We start from the raw sequence: 14889 nt of genomic DNA on the forward strand, positions 1-14889 counted from the left end.
TTACATGGGAAATGCAGTTTAATATTATAGTTCCTAAGTTCTAAATAATGCCACGAATACAACATATCAGAAAGTGAGGATAAATCCAGACAGCAATACAGAAATCAAAATACATATCAGAAGGAATGAAAACGAATGGAAATATTGCACAAAAATGTGGAAAGTAATGTACCTGCAACCCCTTAAACAAGCCTTTTTCTCCTTCTTCTATCCTTTTTTTTTTAGTCTTGTTTAGTGAAAGCAGAATGAAAAGCTTGTGAGGAAGAGTTACATAAATGCTTCTATTTTAACGACTTGCACAACACTTCTGTTCTCCATCACCTCATAGGAACACTCAAAGAGAGTCAAAGCAGACTTGCTGCTGGTTTAAATTCTGCTGCAGTGTACATTTTACTGAAAGCTAATAATTTTATTAAGCGAGCACAAAGCTAGGAAAAATACTTATACCCATTATTTTTATTGTGTGCTTTCTAACTGGATAAGAACATGTATCATAAACTGTACATTGAATCCTCTATGAGTGAGTGGAAGATACAGTATGTGTTTGTACTTTAAAACTTAAGGTCAGCAATTTGATAAACGGTTGGTTAAATGGTTTGATACAATACTGGCACACAAAGACAATATTTCTCTCTCACACACACACACATTGACGTCACTTTACAAGAAACGGCACATTTTCTTCCAGAACTGACTTTTACAAAAAACAGTCCTAATCAGCAGAGCTTGGGGACAGATATTAGACGAGGACAGGCATCAAAGGGTGCGTCACAACAAACCAGAGCCAAGAGAGGTTACAGATGAGTTCAAGGGAAACATGAAAACTTTACTTGGTTTGAGATGTTGGTCAGAGATTGAACTTGGCAAAATACTATAGTATGAGGGAGGCTAATTCACTGATAACAAACAAAAGCAGGGGAAAAATGGTTTATATTTTTTTAGGAGGTTTTAGTGGTCTTTTTAACATCTCCTTGTGTTTCCTATATCTCTTTTTATGTCTATTTCACTTTGAATGACCCTGTTGTTGAAGGGTGCCAAACAAATAACCTTGCCATGACTTGCCTTGCATATTGTGGCTGTCTGGCAGAAACCTTATCATCTCCATATTCTTGGCTATAGTTGTATTGTCTATAGAGAGTTAAATTAATTTCCTGGTATTTGGGGGAGGGTTTAAGCTTCCTGAGGTAACCAAAAGTGTAAGGGTCCCTGGGAACCCTCCAGTAATAGTGGAAACACCTGGTGTGGTCTGTGTCACTAAGGGGTTTCATAAAGCCTAGTATATCATTGTCAGAAACTTGGATGTATGGTTGATGTATTTGTTACATAAAGGTCTGACTGTGGAAATATCAGTGTCACGGGACACACACACAGCATGTTATCGGTCATTGGACATCTTACCAGTCAAGTTTTGCAGTACCGCTGCCAGAGAGGGTCAGCGGTAATATTGTCTTTATCTTTATCACAACTTGCGTACCACTCAAGTGTTGAACTTTAGTTCTCACCTTCCAAATAAACCCCTGGTTGTAATAAGGCTACCGCTATTCTAACAATTTACTCCAGGATTCTGCGAGAACAAAGAATCCATGAATTTGCTTATTTTTCTCTTGTCACTTTCCTTTGCAATGTGACCTAAAAAACTAGCCAAGAACTGAGCATGCTTACAATTACTCAATTTGTAACAGGCATGCTAAAAAACATCACAAAACTCATATGAGTGCAGCTGGTCCACAAGTGTGACTTATGATGATGCCCATGTGAAACAATAAATGACCACACCAGCGCAGACTTGGATGATAAATCGTGGAGAGATATACAGGTTTGTCAAATTAAGCCTGTTAATTTAATTGTGGTCCTGTTTTTATCATGTTTCAGTAAGTGGGTTTTAATGCAATGCCTCATGATGTTGTTCTTAAATCATGTTATTGTCGCCTGATTAGACCAAATTCATAACTTTATATTTCCAGTTTTTACCATTTTAACTTCACATTAAAAATCACAAATGAGTCTATAGGGCTCAAACTTCCACCTCTCATTGTCTGCAAGGCTAAAAACAATAGACTTTCTGCTTGGATTATGGTTTGTACTATACTCTCTGCAGCATGTCCTTGGCTCATATTTCAGCATTAAATGAAATAATGGAACTTTGCATGAGGAATAATGTCAGCAGCTGCCAGGCACCAAAACAGACACTGACAGTGCAAGAGGGGGAAGCCCTGGGTTTGAAAAATACCCTCGTGCTTTTCCAGCTACAGTATGTGTTTCCTATCAAAACTGCATTTGTTTTGATTCTCCCATCAATATTTCCGATAAAACACAAGTGAGATTGGCTCAGAGGGAAAAGGGGCTCAGAGAGTATGAAACATTAGGAAACTTCTGGCAGTGCATTTTAAACTCCAGTACAAGCAAACACTGGCTCAGCCCTATCCCACCCGTCCAAAGCGCGGCCATTTGGCCCACACACCGCTCAGGGACTGTTAAGACTTATCAGTATTTCCAGAGTAAAATGAATAAAGCTTTAGAAACATATCCAGTCACAGTCCTGATAATCAATCAACTAGTACAAAGGAAAACCATTGACGTTTAGCTAGCCAGAAGAAAAAAAAACTGATAAGCCACAAAGTTGTGTTATGTGTGTTTGTGTCAATGAATAGTGAGGGAAATAATGACTTATAATTTGAATTAAAAGTCTTCCCAAAGGCAGATCTGCTGGTGACTGTGACACGTGAGATCGTTGACAATTTACAACCACACTAAAAGACATGTAACTAAAGTATAATTAAATCCATAATCATACCCTTAATAATTATGGATGAATTATTGAACAGGCCTACCAGGCAGAAAAAAAGAGCCCTTTGTTGTCTGTGTCTGCAAGTGATAGTTACTATTTCTATGACTACAAAGAGACACAAAACAGGACACAAAAGGAGACGCAAAATGAATACAAAGAGATGCACCTTAAAGGTGTAATCACGGAGATTCAAAACAACCACAAATAGACACAAAAGCCTCATAGACAGATGCAAAACGGCCACCAAGAGATGTAAAATTACCATGTCTTAACAAATATCAGCCTAGTAATGGAGAGTTGGTCATTTCCTCCCTCAATGTGAATGTAAATGTAAATCTCATAGTGAGGATTAATCCCTTCAATTAAAACATCATGACATAAGCAGTCTATCCCCCTCGTGCAGAGAACATAATCCGATTCATCAACGATTACTGTACGAATACATCCATCATAATGCTGGGAGTCAGCCAATAAACAAAGTTAGATTATGCAATGAACAATGCCACATTATTCAGTAAACATTTCACCATTGTATTTGTCCTGTTTTGGACTAATAGCCAGAGGATGTAATCCTTCTGGCCTGAGAAGAAGAAACACCCTCAAACTTGAAACTCAATCTTGGCTCAGCAGAACCATCTTGGATCATCAGCAGTGATGGATGATCCTCCGGGAAAGGGAGTAGGTTAATGGGGTTGTCAGCATAACACGCTCTCTTCACTTTCAACTTGCAGTGCAACATGATATGTTTATGTGAGCTTGGTGTTTGAAAATAAATATTAAAACATGCATCTGTATAGTATGTGCCGTTTTGGCATGAACACATTCTGATTTACTGTCTGACATTATCAAAACCACAGATTTCCACCATTGGCATCTCTCTTATACTCCACTATTTTCTCCTCTCTTGGTTCAGATGAGGAGAAGGAGGACTGCGTTAAAGTAAACGCTCTGAGAATAAATACGCTGAGATCATCACAAGACTTTTCCACTCATGCTGATGTGTGAACTAATGAACTATAAATATCTGAAGCAAAGCCTCAACAAAAAATAACTTGGAACTGGACTACAAGGCTTGTTTTGTTTTCAAAATATGCAATGGAAAATAACTTTTCCGCTCTTTGTTGAAATAATGTGGTAGCTTTGGTGGATGGAAGTGACACAGAATAATTACATCATGTTGGTTTGTCTTGAGAAGCTGACATTACAGCTGAGTTGTACAGCGTGTAAATCCCTCTGAATAAATGAGTGTATAAACTCTTAATATTGGTGCAATATGACCTGCATGTATCACACACTTCTACAGAATTATTAAACTGACTGTACACCTTTGACACCTCTCCTGCCACACGCAATATCCTGCCTTTGCGTGCATGGTGCCCTGAGTGATTTTACGCAGCTCTGGCGTACAGTATTTCAGCCTCTCAGGTTGCTGTCCTGGAAGAAAAGAGGTGGAGAGGAGACTTGGCTTCCTGCACCGTGGAGACAGAGACAGATGTTTTATGGCCTCTTGGTAAAACAGTCACCTTCATTTTAAGGCAATGAAGTGTGAAAATCTCTCAGAGCCTCGTGCCAGCCAGAGCACAGAGGGTTTGAAATAATTTAGCTGGTGAGCAAACGACAGTTGAACTGACCTATATTAGCTCTAATGGGAATATCCCGAGCATGCAGACAAGGTTCACAAGAAGCCTCACCTTACAGCCCAGCGGGAGAGAGCAGTGTCTGGGATTATACTCCCACATTTTCCCCCCCTAACCGACTTGGTGGCTTTCATGCTGGTCCCTACGCTCTCACACTATATATCCCCCTTGTCAGATTCGACAAAGCAACAGCTGTTTTTGCTTCTCCTGTGGCGCTGCTCCATCCCATCCTTCTCCTCCTTCACTCAATCTCGCTGTCCTATATTTATCAGCGGCCATCTTTCCATTGACCTGATCCTGTTTTAACTTCCTCAAGTGCTTTGAATTCATCTGTCTTGTCCTCTAATCTCCTCTACTTTCCTCTTTCCTTCCATATTTCCCTTTCATTAATCTGTATATGACATGCAGCCATGGTTTGTCCAGCTCAGCAGCAGGTTCCAGGCCATTTATTGTCCTGAAAAGAGGGGTAATGGATAATCATTTCTTGTTTTACAAAGAATTGAACTCATTCAGACACAGATTGTCTCATATACACTTACTCTGCTTATTCTAAATAGTGAAAAAAACATGTAAATTTGGAATTAAAAAATGAAAAGCCTCAGGGAGTACAAATCATCTAACAGTGTAAAGACATGTCAACTCTGACACCTGGTTATTAGAGTATACTATAATATCCATGGCATAAAAAAGCAAACACCATATTGCATAACATGTTTCAATCTGAAACCAGGGACTTGATCCAAGAAGAACACAGATACAGACGTTTAACTCTCCTCGCAAAGCAAAAACAGACACACGGGCCCTTTCATCTAGTTCCCAAAGCTGCACATTCACATTTGTCTGCTAGCCAAGATCAGCCAGCAAGTTACGCACTGGAAGCAGCCCTTTCCACTGTGCTTACCTCTTCATGCCGAGTCTAGGCTGCTCACCTCAAATCACTTTTACTACCATCAAAGTCTTCAACAGGCGCCGAAGTTTAACGCGCAAAATAGAGCATGGCTTCAAAGCATATAGAGTCAGAGAGAGAAAGCCAGTGTGTGTGCATGTGTGTGTTTGCATGTGTGTGCACTAACACAACAGTGAGATAATGAGAAAATATGGAAAACGTTTGTGGAAAAATCACCTTTCCTAAAAAATTCGTGGGAATCCTTATCAGATAGAAGGGACTCAATACACTATAATCTATTTTTCAAAGTACTCTGTGTTATGCTCTCCTTCATGGCACGTTGGAAAAGAAAACACTGCACATGGGTTTAAGGAGTTTGGGAGCACTGACATGGTTATCTCCAAACTATTGATAAAAACCTCCAAATACTCATTTTGCTGTAGATATTTTGGAAACATGTGGTTCGCACTGGCCAGAAATTATATGTCTAATGCACCGTCTAATTTTAAAGACTCCCTTTAGGTGGTTTGATAAAATCCCTTCATAATAAAAAAACAATAAAAAAATAATTGGCCAACTTATAAACTCTTGGTGGGCACAGTTCCAGGAAACCCAGGTCAGGTTGTCCACAAGTCTAACCTCTGACCCCCAACCTAGTGACACTTTCATTACAACCTGTAAGCAGTAACTGTCCTATTTCACTGTGTCTGTTCACCTCATTTCAGGGAAATGTGGATAAACCACAAGGATCATAAAAACAAAAAAAAGCAGTTTGAAAGCCTGACAGGTGGTTTGAGAGAGGGGAAATCTGATTTGCCTTTAACAGTGTTTGATAGTTTTGATAGTTTGATAGAATCAGAGGTCAGTATCAAATCCATTTATTAAATCTGAATCCTTCCAAATTCCCTATTGAATTTATTTAGGTATCTTAGGTGTGTGTGTAGAAATAGCTTAATATTTACTAACTATAACTTAGAACTTAGAAGACTTACATTCAAAAAATTTAATAATAAGATTTTGTTTGTTTGCAAAAATAATTGCTATGGTATGTTGTTACTATTTAAAAAAAAACAACCTTGGAATAGGACTCTTGAGCCCACAGTTTCACTATATTTGTAGGGACAAATATGTAGGACACTTGATACCAAAACAATAGGGCACAGTTTGCTTTGTTTTATGCACACATAAAACAAGTCTGTGAGGGACATGTGGAGATGTCTGAGGAAAAGCAGTCAGCTCGAAATGTGTTGCCTTTAATCTTTATTTGCATATTTTAGCCACTTGTGTTTGTCTTTTGTTCTGTATGTGTGTATATGGGGATTACTGCCCATCAGAAACTTCCATAAACCTCTTTTTCCCAACTTCTTTTATGATGTTACAAACAATATGTGTCACGTGGTATCCATCACTCAACATACCTAGCAGTAAATGGTTGTCTCAATATGGTTACAAAACCCTTTCTCTTGTCATTTAGGCTTGAAACACATATCCATCTTACTAACTATGACATATCGCCTCTTTCAAGTGTATCCCAGCATGTATTTGGCACAAGGCAGAGAAGAACCATGGAAAAACCATCAGTGCATCACAGGGCAAACATAGAAAGGAGACCATAATGATGATCGCTTTCACTTGCATGGATCTTGGACTGTGGGAGGACACCCACAACATTGGTCCATACAACAAATAAATCACTCCAGTCAATCAATAGCAAATTGTCAGAAGAAGAAAATAATACTGATGTAAGTATCACCTACCTCTGCTCCTGCGGGGAGTTGAGGGGCCAGAGTGAGCTATCCCAGAGACGAAGACCATGAGGAGAAGGACCAGAAAGCTGTGTGAGTGTTGCTGCATCCCCATCATCATCTGTGTTGTTGGCCAGCTCTAAGTCTCAAGTGTAAGAAGCTGCTGGGATCTGAATGAGCTCAGAGATCTCACAACAGAGTGAAACACAGAAAAGCTGTCACTCAGCGTCACCTTGCTGATTGAATTAATCTTTGGCAACTGGTTGAGTTCAGTGTGTGCTGCAGCTGCAGGAGTCGGGTTTGTGGAGTGGCTAGACTACTTCTCTGAGCTGGTGGCTCTCAGGACTAGTGCAGCTCACTGGACTGGACTTCTGGGTGCAGCAGGCTGCTCCTGCACCATCTATACCTCTGTAATAGAGGGAGGGGACAGACAAAGTCAGGCACTCCCACTCCCATTACCCTCCCTCATTTTCTTTCACACTCTCTCTCTCTCTCCATCTCACACTCTTTTTCTCTGGAAAAGGATTGAAAGTTTTCTCTAAGCTTCTCTACGCCTTTCTCTGTCTCTTTTTCTCTTTATAGTCTGGTGTGTTCCCAGCAATCCTACATTTTCCATCTGCAGAGGCCTTTCAACATTTTTCATTGTTCTTATTCTCTCTCTCTCTCTCAACCTCTTTATCTCTACTTAACTTGTCTCACACTGAGTATGTTCAAATGCACTCTAAGATACTGGTTTTGATATTCCGGATATGTAACTTAAGAAATCTGGTTATTTATATCCATGTATACATGATTCTAATAGTATTCAGGTTTCTAATTATCTGAAACTCAGATGTGCTACACACCTACCCTCACAATGAACCCACCTTGGTCTCTTGCTGTCTGGACTTTGCTGTAGTTGCCACTCTGCTGGATTTGGCTTCTCCATCTGATCACCAGTAATGAAAAACAAGAGAGACACTTGGTCGACAAGTTAAACTCTTATTTGCTATATTAGCATGACAGACTTTCACTTTCCTTTTAATGTAGATTATTTCATTGTTTTTTATAAAATTTTTTGCTGGCTATCTACTACCTACCTTAACGACACATTTGGGCACATGGCAGACAGAGACCAGAAACCTGAATCAGGTGTTTACATACACAATATCCTGTTTTATCGTGAGTATTGCAGCTAGGATATTCCTGTATCTCAAAACCAGAGTAAGTCAAATACATTTTACTTATACAGCATACAATTACATTCTTGCCTCAAAGGGATTTTTCAATTTGACACCCTCTATCTTCATACCCTGGATCAGGAAAAATACACAAAAAGTCAAAGCAACAAAGGGATCCCTCTTCTGGGATGCTCGATATATCTACTCTGTACCATGAAAGGAATCGAAAGACCACAGACTACACATTCACATACACATAAGACTCAAGGATACTGTTCACACAGAGGGAAACAAGAGATACTAAGAGAGGTTAAGGCAATTAATTGCTGATAACACATAATGTGATAAGTGCTAAAGTGAAGTAATAATGTCTTGTCCAGGTTTGTTCACAAACATAAACCCCACAAAACAAATGAAACACACAACCTGTATTAGTGTGTGCATGTATAAGGTTTTTTAAATGTGTTATGTTTATGCATAATTAAATTCACACTTTTAGCTCTTTCACTCTTTTTACAGACACACACAGCTGTGTCTTGCATATCTTTAATTTTCTATCCCCCTAACCTAACTTTACGTCTGATTCTATACTTAAGCCTAAAACCAAGTCATAATCTCAAAATAAGCTGTTAAATTTGGGAGGACTTTTTGGACCTTTGAGCCAAGTCCTTCCAATGTGAGTGGGCTTCCAGATTTGTGTCCCCACAACGCCATATAAACACGCATACACAGACATTTTGAAGGGTAATTGAAACAGTCATATAATCTGTGTGTATCCAAAAAGTTATGAGTGTGCGTGGTAAGGCTGCCTTTATATTCCATGGAAACAATGTCTCTCATCATCCTATCTATAAATATATTCTCTTCCAATGACAAAAAAACACATTAACATCACGTGCACCACAGACCAGCTGACAAAAACATGCCATTTGCAGCCATGTGTCACACATTCAGACATTTATGGTGCAGCGCAAACTCATGATGACAGTGTTGCATCATGGGCTTCCAAACTCATAGTATATTGTTGTTTACAGCCAATGAGTTCAGTTTTAGCATTTATTTGTGTGCAAATTTGTGTGTGTGGTTCCTAGAGCCAGTTTTGGTCGTGGTCAGCCAAAATTCTCAGCCAGAACTGGGCCTCAAGGACAAAGAATGTGTGTGTTTTTGCAAGATACACACGTCTGCTTGCATGCGTGTACTCCAACATCTCCACCCTTTCAGTGCAGCTGATTATATCCCACATGTCATCACACGAGACAGGAAATGATGTTGTGCGCCAGAGGAGGTGTGTCTCCCGAGGAAGTCCCTGAACAGATTTTTGCAGTGGAACCCCGGCCTTCATCACGCCAGAACCCATTAAACACAGATGAATCATAGATGGTGCTCTGTGAAAATGATAAAAAAATAAAATAAAAGTTTGGCGTTTGTTGATGAGATTTGTTTGTCTATGAAGTCAGAGTAACAGTTTAAACATCTGGCTGGTGGGAAGTAAAAGTACATTCATTTAAGTGCAGTACTTAATGTTAAGGTACCTAAATATTTTATGCTACTTCTAGTTCAAAATTCAACAAAATTTCACAGGGAAATATTGTACTTATTCTCCACTATATTATCTCCTAGCTTTGGCTACTTGTTACTTTTAAGATTAAAGCTTATAAAATACAGTGCATTGTTAAACATTAAATAGTGTGCAAGTTTTTTGGTTTGTGACCCCTCCAGATGTCGATTAGAGTCATTAGCAGTTCCACCTAAGAGTGTTTACTCCTTTAAACTTCTCAGATGGTTTCATTTAAGTAACTGGCTCAAAGTGGTAAAATTACCCCAAATTCGCACAAAAAGGTCCAAAACCTGAAGACAACTTTTTGTACTTTTACCTAAGTGAAGGATCTGAATAATTCTTCCACCAACAGATTAAGGTTTTACATAGAAAACAGATGACAATGTTTTACATTTTATACAGATTAAACCAGTGGTTCCCAGCTTTTTTGGCTTGTGACCTATTACAAAAATGTGTCAAACGTTGAGTGAGATGTCAGCAGCTCTACCGAAGAGACATTTCCCTTCTAAAGTATTGTTTGAGTGAAAAAACTGTTTAAGGGTCAAAGAAGAAACGGGACAGATTTGAAAAAAATAATAAATACACTATGAAATACACTTTCATTCTGTGTGGCAGAACTTTCTTTCTTCTTTCCATACACCAAATCATCACACCATGACCCCTAAGATATATCTTGTGACTCACTGGAGGGGCCGAGGTTGTGAACCACTGGACTAAACCACCAACCTCTTTGCCCCAAACCTCCTCTTTGCTCTTTCATCTCAGTTTCTCGTCTTGTGGAATGTAGTCTGGTTTGCATCAACAGTAGAATCCGCGTGTTAGATGCTCTAAGTGTTCAAATCATTCATAATTGGCCTCTTAACTCTCTAACCGGGCTAATTTCTGTTAGCAGGTGTGACACCCTGAAGGTACTTTGAATGGGATTGCTCTCTTTCAGTCGTTCTATGCAGTTACGTTAGTTTTGGGGCATGTTCCTTCTTGTCTCTTGCAGGAAGTGAGGGTTTTTTTTAGCAGCCAGAAGTGTTCTTTTATTTCCCCTCTAATTAACTGGATTGTATTGCTGTTTGTATATTTTGGAATCCAGGATCAATTATTAACAGATTTAGAAACAATGTTCTAATGCTTATAAACCTCTTTCAGACTTCTGCCTCTTTCTTTTTGGCTCTCTTCTACGACCAGACAATTTCACTTAGTCTGAACATTTCGACTGTTTTAGTTTGTTAAGACAAGCTTGAAGGTCCATGACCAAAATGTTGAGTCTCTTATAAACGCAGTGGTGACATTGTATGTATTGAACCTTTTCTTTCACTTTACCTATGTACCTGTCCACTAAGTGTGATTGTGTATTATAACAGTTTGTTGGTTTGTTAAGAGAAAACAAAGGTTAAAAGCTTACTTGTACATACAAAAACAAGAACAAAGTCATATGTGCTAGAGAAAGTCTTTCAGTTTTACTGCACAGTGCCTAAGTACTCAAGTGTAAGAAAAGTGAAATTAAAGCCACAATATATCTGACATTAGTGTTTTCCAGTGGTCGTACCACAAAAGACAATGGTCAAGTCTCCATCCAAATTTAGAGCATATTTGAACCAAAACTTCCAGAAAATCTAAAGAAAGAGTTTTAAAAATAATTTGCATTATCATCTGCTACTGTTAAGCAAATATTAAGAGCTGAGAGCAGTCGGTAATTGGAAAACTGACATTTCTGTTTATTTCATGTAATCATTTTATCGCTTCACACAGATCTGATATTTACATCTGCCACCAATTGTCATCACTTCAGTGATTGTCAGTTTTCAACATGTGATAAATGATTAATAGCAATGTGTCATTCCTGAACAAGCTGGCTCCCATCTGAGAGAAAGAGAGAATACTAGGATGACCCTATGAGGTACAGTACTGTGTTACAATCAGTCATGTTTCACTTTGGTAATAACATTAAGACCCAAGTGTGGTTGGACTTTTATATGTTGCACCAGTCTTCAACATACAAACAAAAAAAATATAGAATGCAGAAAATAAAATAAAATATAAACAAAATGTTCAATATACATATAGTGTTTGATGTTCTTACATTAATTAATGTTTTTGTACCAAGTATAATGTAAAATTATGGTATTCTGAAAATGATAAGGTTTAGTATATATGTGGTTAATTGATATGCATGTGATGTGCACATATACCAGTAATAGTCAAAATATTGCTAAATTTGGTTGAATTATGAAAGAAGTGGTACTAAATAAAGAGCCATTTGGGAGCTGAAAGGGTCTGCACTTATTGCTGAGCTGAGCCAAATAATCAGGTTCAGGTTCCCATCACTAATGATTATGTCTGTTTCCATTGCACTTTGATATATTTAAAGTTTTTAAGTTTTTTTAAATGGTAAATGGTAAATGGACCTGTACTTGTACTTTACAAAAGAAAAATTGATTGAAAGATGTAGGATTTGTGTGTGATTATAGACATAAAAATCCTACATGTGGTGGTATTAAAATCCAGCAGCAAATGTTTCAGTCTCTCAGGTTTTCACCAGTTCCGCACCGACGAAAGACGTACTACAGCTGAGTACTTTTTATTCATGCAATAAAGCCACAAGACATTTTTTATTTGAGATAGATGACTCTTTCTTCAGGCTTTCAGAATCCTTTTTTTTAATGGCAGGTGAACCTTTCAGCTCTTGAAATTTTCCCTTATCTTACTTGTTACCAGACTGCAGCCCTGCTTCACTCTTCTACTTTGAAGGAATAAATGTGTCTTTATTGCCCGCTTTAAATGCAAATTTGTCATTTTCATAACTGATTTAATTACTAAAATACTTCCACTTTCTGTTTTGTAAAAATCATCCTGAATCAAAAGCTTTTAGGAAATCAATAAATGTCTTTTTTTCTCACTTCGTCTTTAATCAGTGTGTCATCTTTCTTTTCCTGCTATCTTTTATTCCCCCCTTGCATCCATGATCCTTTTCCGGCTCTCCTTTCTTCCCTCAGGGTTTGTGAAGGATGCGTAGGCTAGAGGAGAATAGGTCAGGCACGCTGTCTTGCTCTGCTTTTGTCATCACAGATTTGTCATTCTTTTACTTCATTTTATTGCTTTTCAACACATCATCAGCCCCACCTGCCAACATGCGCCACGCAGCCGGAAAACTGTGTCAGGGGTGGGTACAAAAAAACTGAGCGGCCTTACACTCACACATCATCTTATATGTATGTCAATTTCCATAAGGTTGATGGTAATGAAAGAAACAAGGATTTTTTCTCCTTGCCATCCAGGCTAATAGCCTCTACGATTCCTGTAGAAGGATCACCTCTACTCAGGTGGAAAAACACTCACACAAAATCTTTCTCAATATGAAACTGACATGTTAAAATTTTAAGACAATGGCTTTTTTTCTTGCATCGTCCTCCATTTCTTCCTTCCAGTAGCTGCAGGCGATTGGAAAACGTTTGCTGCTGTGGCCAAGAGCAGAAGGTCTTTCACAGCTCAGTCGAGCGTGTGCAAGTTTCCTCACTTGGACTGGTTGTGATTTTGAGTATGGAAAAAGACAATGATTTAGATTTTTTCCACTCACTTTTTCCAATCTGCTGATGCCATGAATGGAGTGGCTTATTAAATTACAGACTTCCATACCAGGTCAGAGCAGTTTGAGGATGAAAATGTTGCAGACATTGAAAGACTCATATTCATACTTCTCACACTGCAACTTCATGCCACACCACAGAAATCATGCTCCTCTGTCATCACTATATAACCACATTCCTATATTATAACCTCTATACTAATGCATATTTTGAAAGAATGCCTCTGACTTCTGACCCTTCTCCATTTTTGGAAATTTATTATGTGGCTGTCAGGATGTGTGGTAGTGCAGTAAGGCTTCCCTGCCAGATAACTGGGCTGTGCTCTGCATTCTGTTGCACAGTGGAAAATATGATGTATGGAATATTCTTGCAAATATTGACAGTTTCTCAGAGGTCACAGGCTCATTTCACTCTTTTTCATGTGTAGGTAATAGCAGCTGAGATTAGATCACTCTGTCATGTTCCTGATAATAATATTAAGTCATAAATATCAAAATCGCAGCGGTACCTGGATGCACCGTAAGGATGACTTCATTGCTGATTATTATAACAGTTGTTGTCAACACACAGTGTTAAAACTTCACATACTCCAAACCACACAAACTCACACAGAACAGTTGAAACACATATGTGCATCTTTTCACATCTGCTGAAGATTTTAAAAAAAAATCCAAAACCTACATAATGGACAATTCTTGATAAGATAAGATAAGATATACTTTATTGATCCCACACAGGGGATCGGTATGTTCAAAATGTTCACATTTACACAACAGGCCAGGACCGGTAATTCTTTTGTGAAAATGAGACCCACAACCACAATGATAGACAGGCCAGTGTTATTGCCAACTGCCATGTGGCAGCAAATCTTTCTTTCTGGAAAGCCATGGGGGACAGCAGTGTTGTGGATGATGAAGCAGAAGGATTTAGGGGGACTAGAGGACAGAGAAAAGAGACAAATATAATTCATCCACTCTAAATTTGTCTCAGAGAGCAAAAGAGAGCGACCAAAAGCTCAATGTGGTTCTCATTTTGTGAGCCTTTGTTTGAGCATGTGTGTGTGCATGGTCGCTGTGTCTATGCAAGCGTGCATACTTTATGTATGTGAGTTCGCTTGTCAGGATGGATCCTCCATCTGAAAGATAAATAACCACATTACATGGGAGGATCAGGCATGCAGCTTAGAGCTGACAGCAGATAGGATGCTAGACAAATCCACAGGCATTAAGTAAGAATATGGCTTTGATACGGCGATGCAAAACACGTAGATGTCAGCGTCATAAAAGTCAAATTTCTGCTCTGTTGCTGCACTTTTTTCACGCCCAATAGTTTTAACAATCAATTTAGCAATACAAATGAAATGTAGCTGTAGACTGAACACATGTACACATGCTAATCGGCCTCAAAGATGGAGATGCACATCCCTAGTCTTTATGCAAGCTAACCGGCGGCTGGCTTTAGCTTGATATTTAGCGTATATACATAGGTGGTATCAATCTTTTCATCAAATTTGAAGCAAGAAAGTGAACAAGGGCAT

The 14889-nt window shown here is 38.6% G+C and overlaps 1 protein-coding gene across 5 annotated transcripts in view; it reads right to left on the bottom strand.

Annotated features, from left to right (window-relative positions):
• Positions 1-7444, bottom strand: part of LOC118339573 (target of Nesh-SH3) — a 29769-nt gene extending 22325 nt beyond the window's left edge. For 2 of the 5 annotated variants that reach the window (XM_035677282.1, XM_035677280.1), the window contains exon 1: positions 7069-7443. In XM_035677282.1, the coding sequence (XP_035533175.1) occupies positions 7069-7177 (109 nt within the window). In that variant the 5' untranslated portion in view covers positions 7178-7443. Of the gene's footprint in view, positions 1-7068 lie in introns of all 5 variants that reach the window. The other 3 variants (XM_035677281.1, XM_035677283.1, XM_035677284.1) reach the window with 3 other exon arrangements.
• Positions 7445-14889: the final 7445 nt, after the last annotated feature.

The sequence above is a fragment of the Morone saxatilis genome, unplaced genomic scaffold (genome assembly GCF_004916995.1).
Source record: "Morone saxatilis isolate NCDOM2014 unplaced genomic scaffold, NCSU_SB_2.0 Contig5, whole genome shotgun sequence".
Lineage (NCBI taxonomy): Eukaryota > Metazoa > Chordata > Actinopteri > Moronidae > Morone > Morone saxatilis.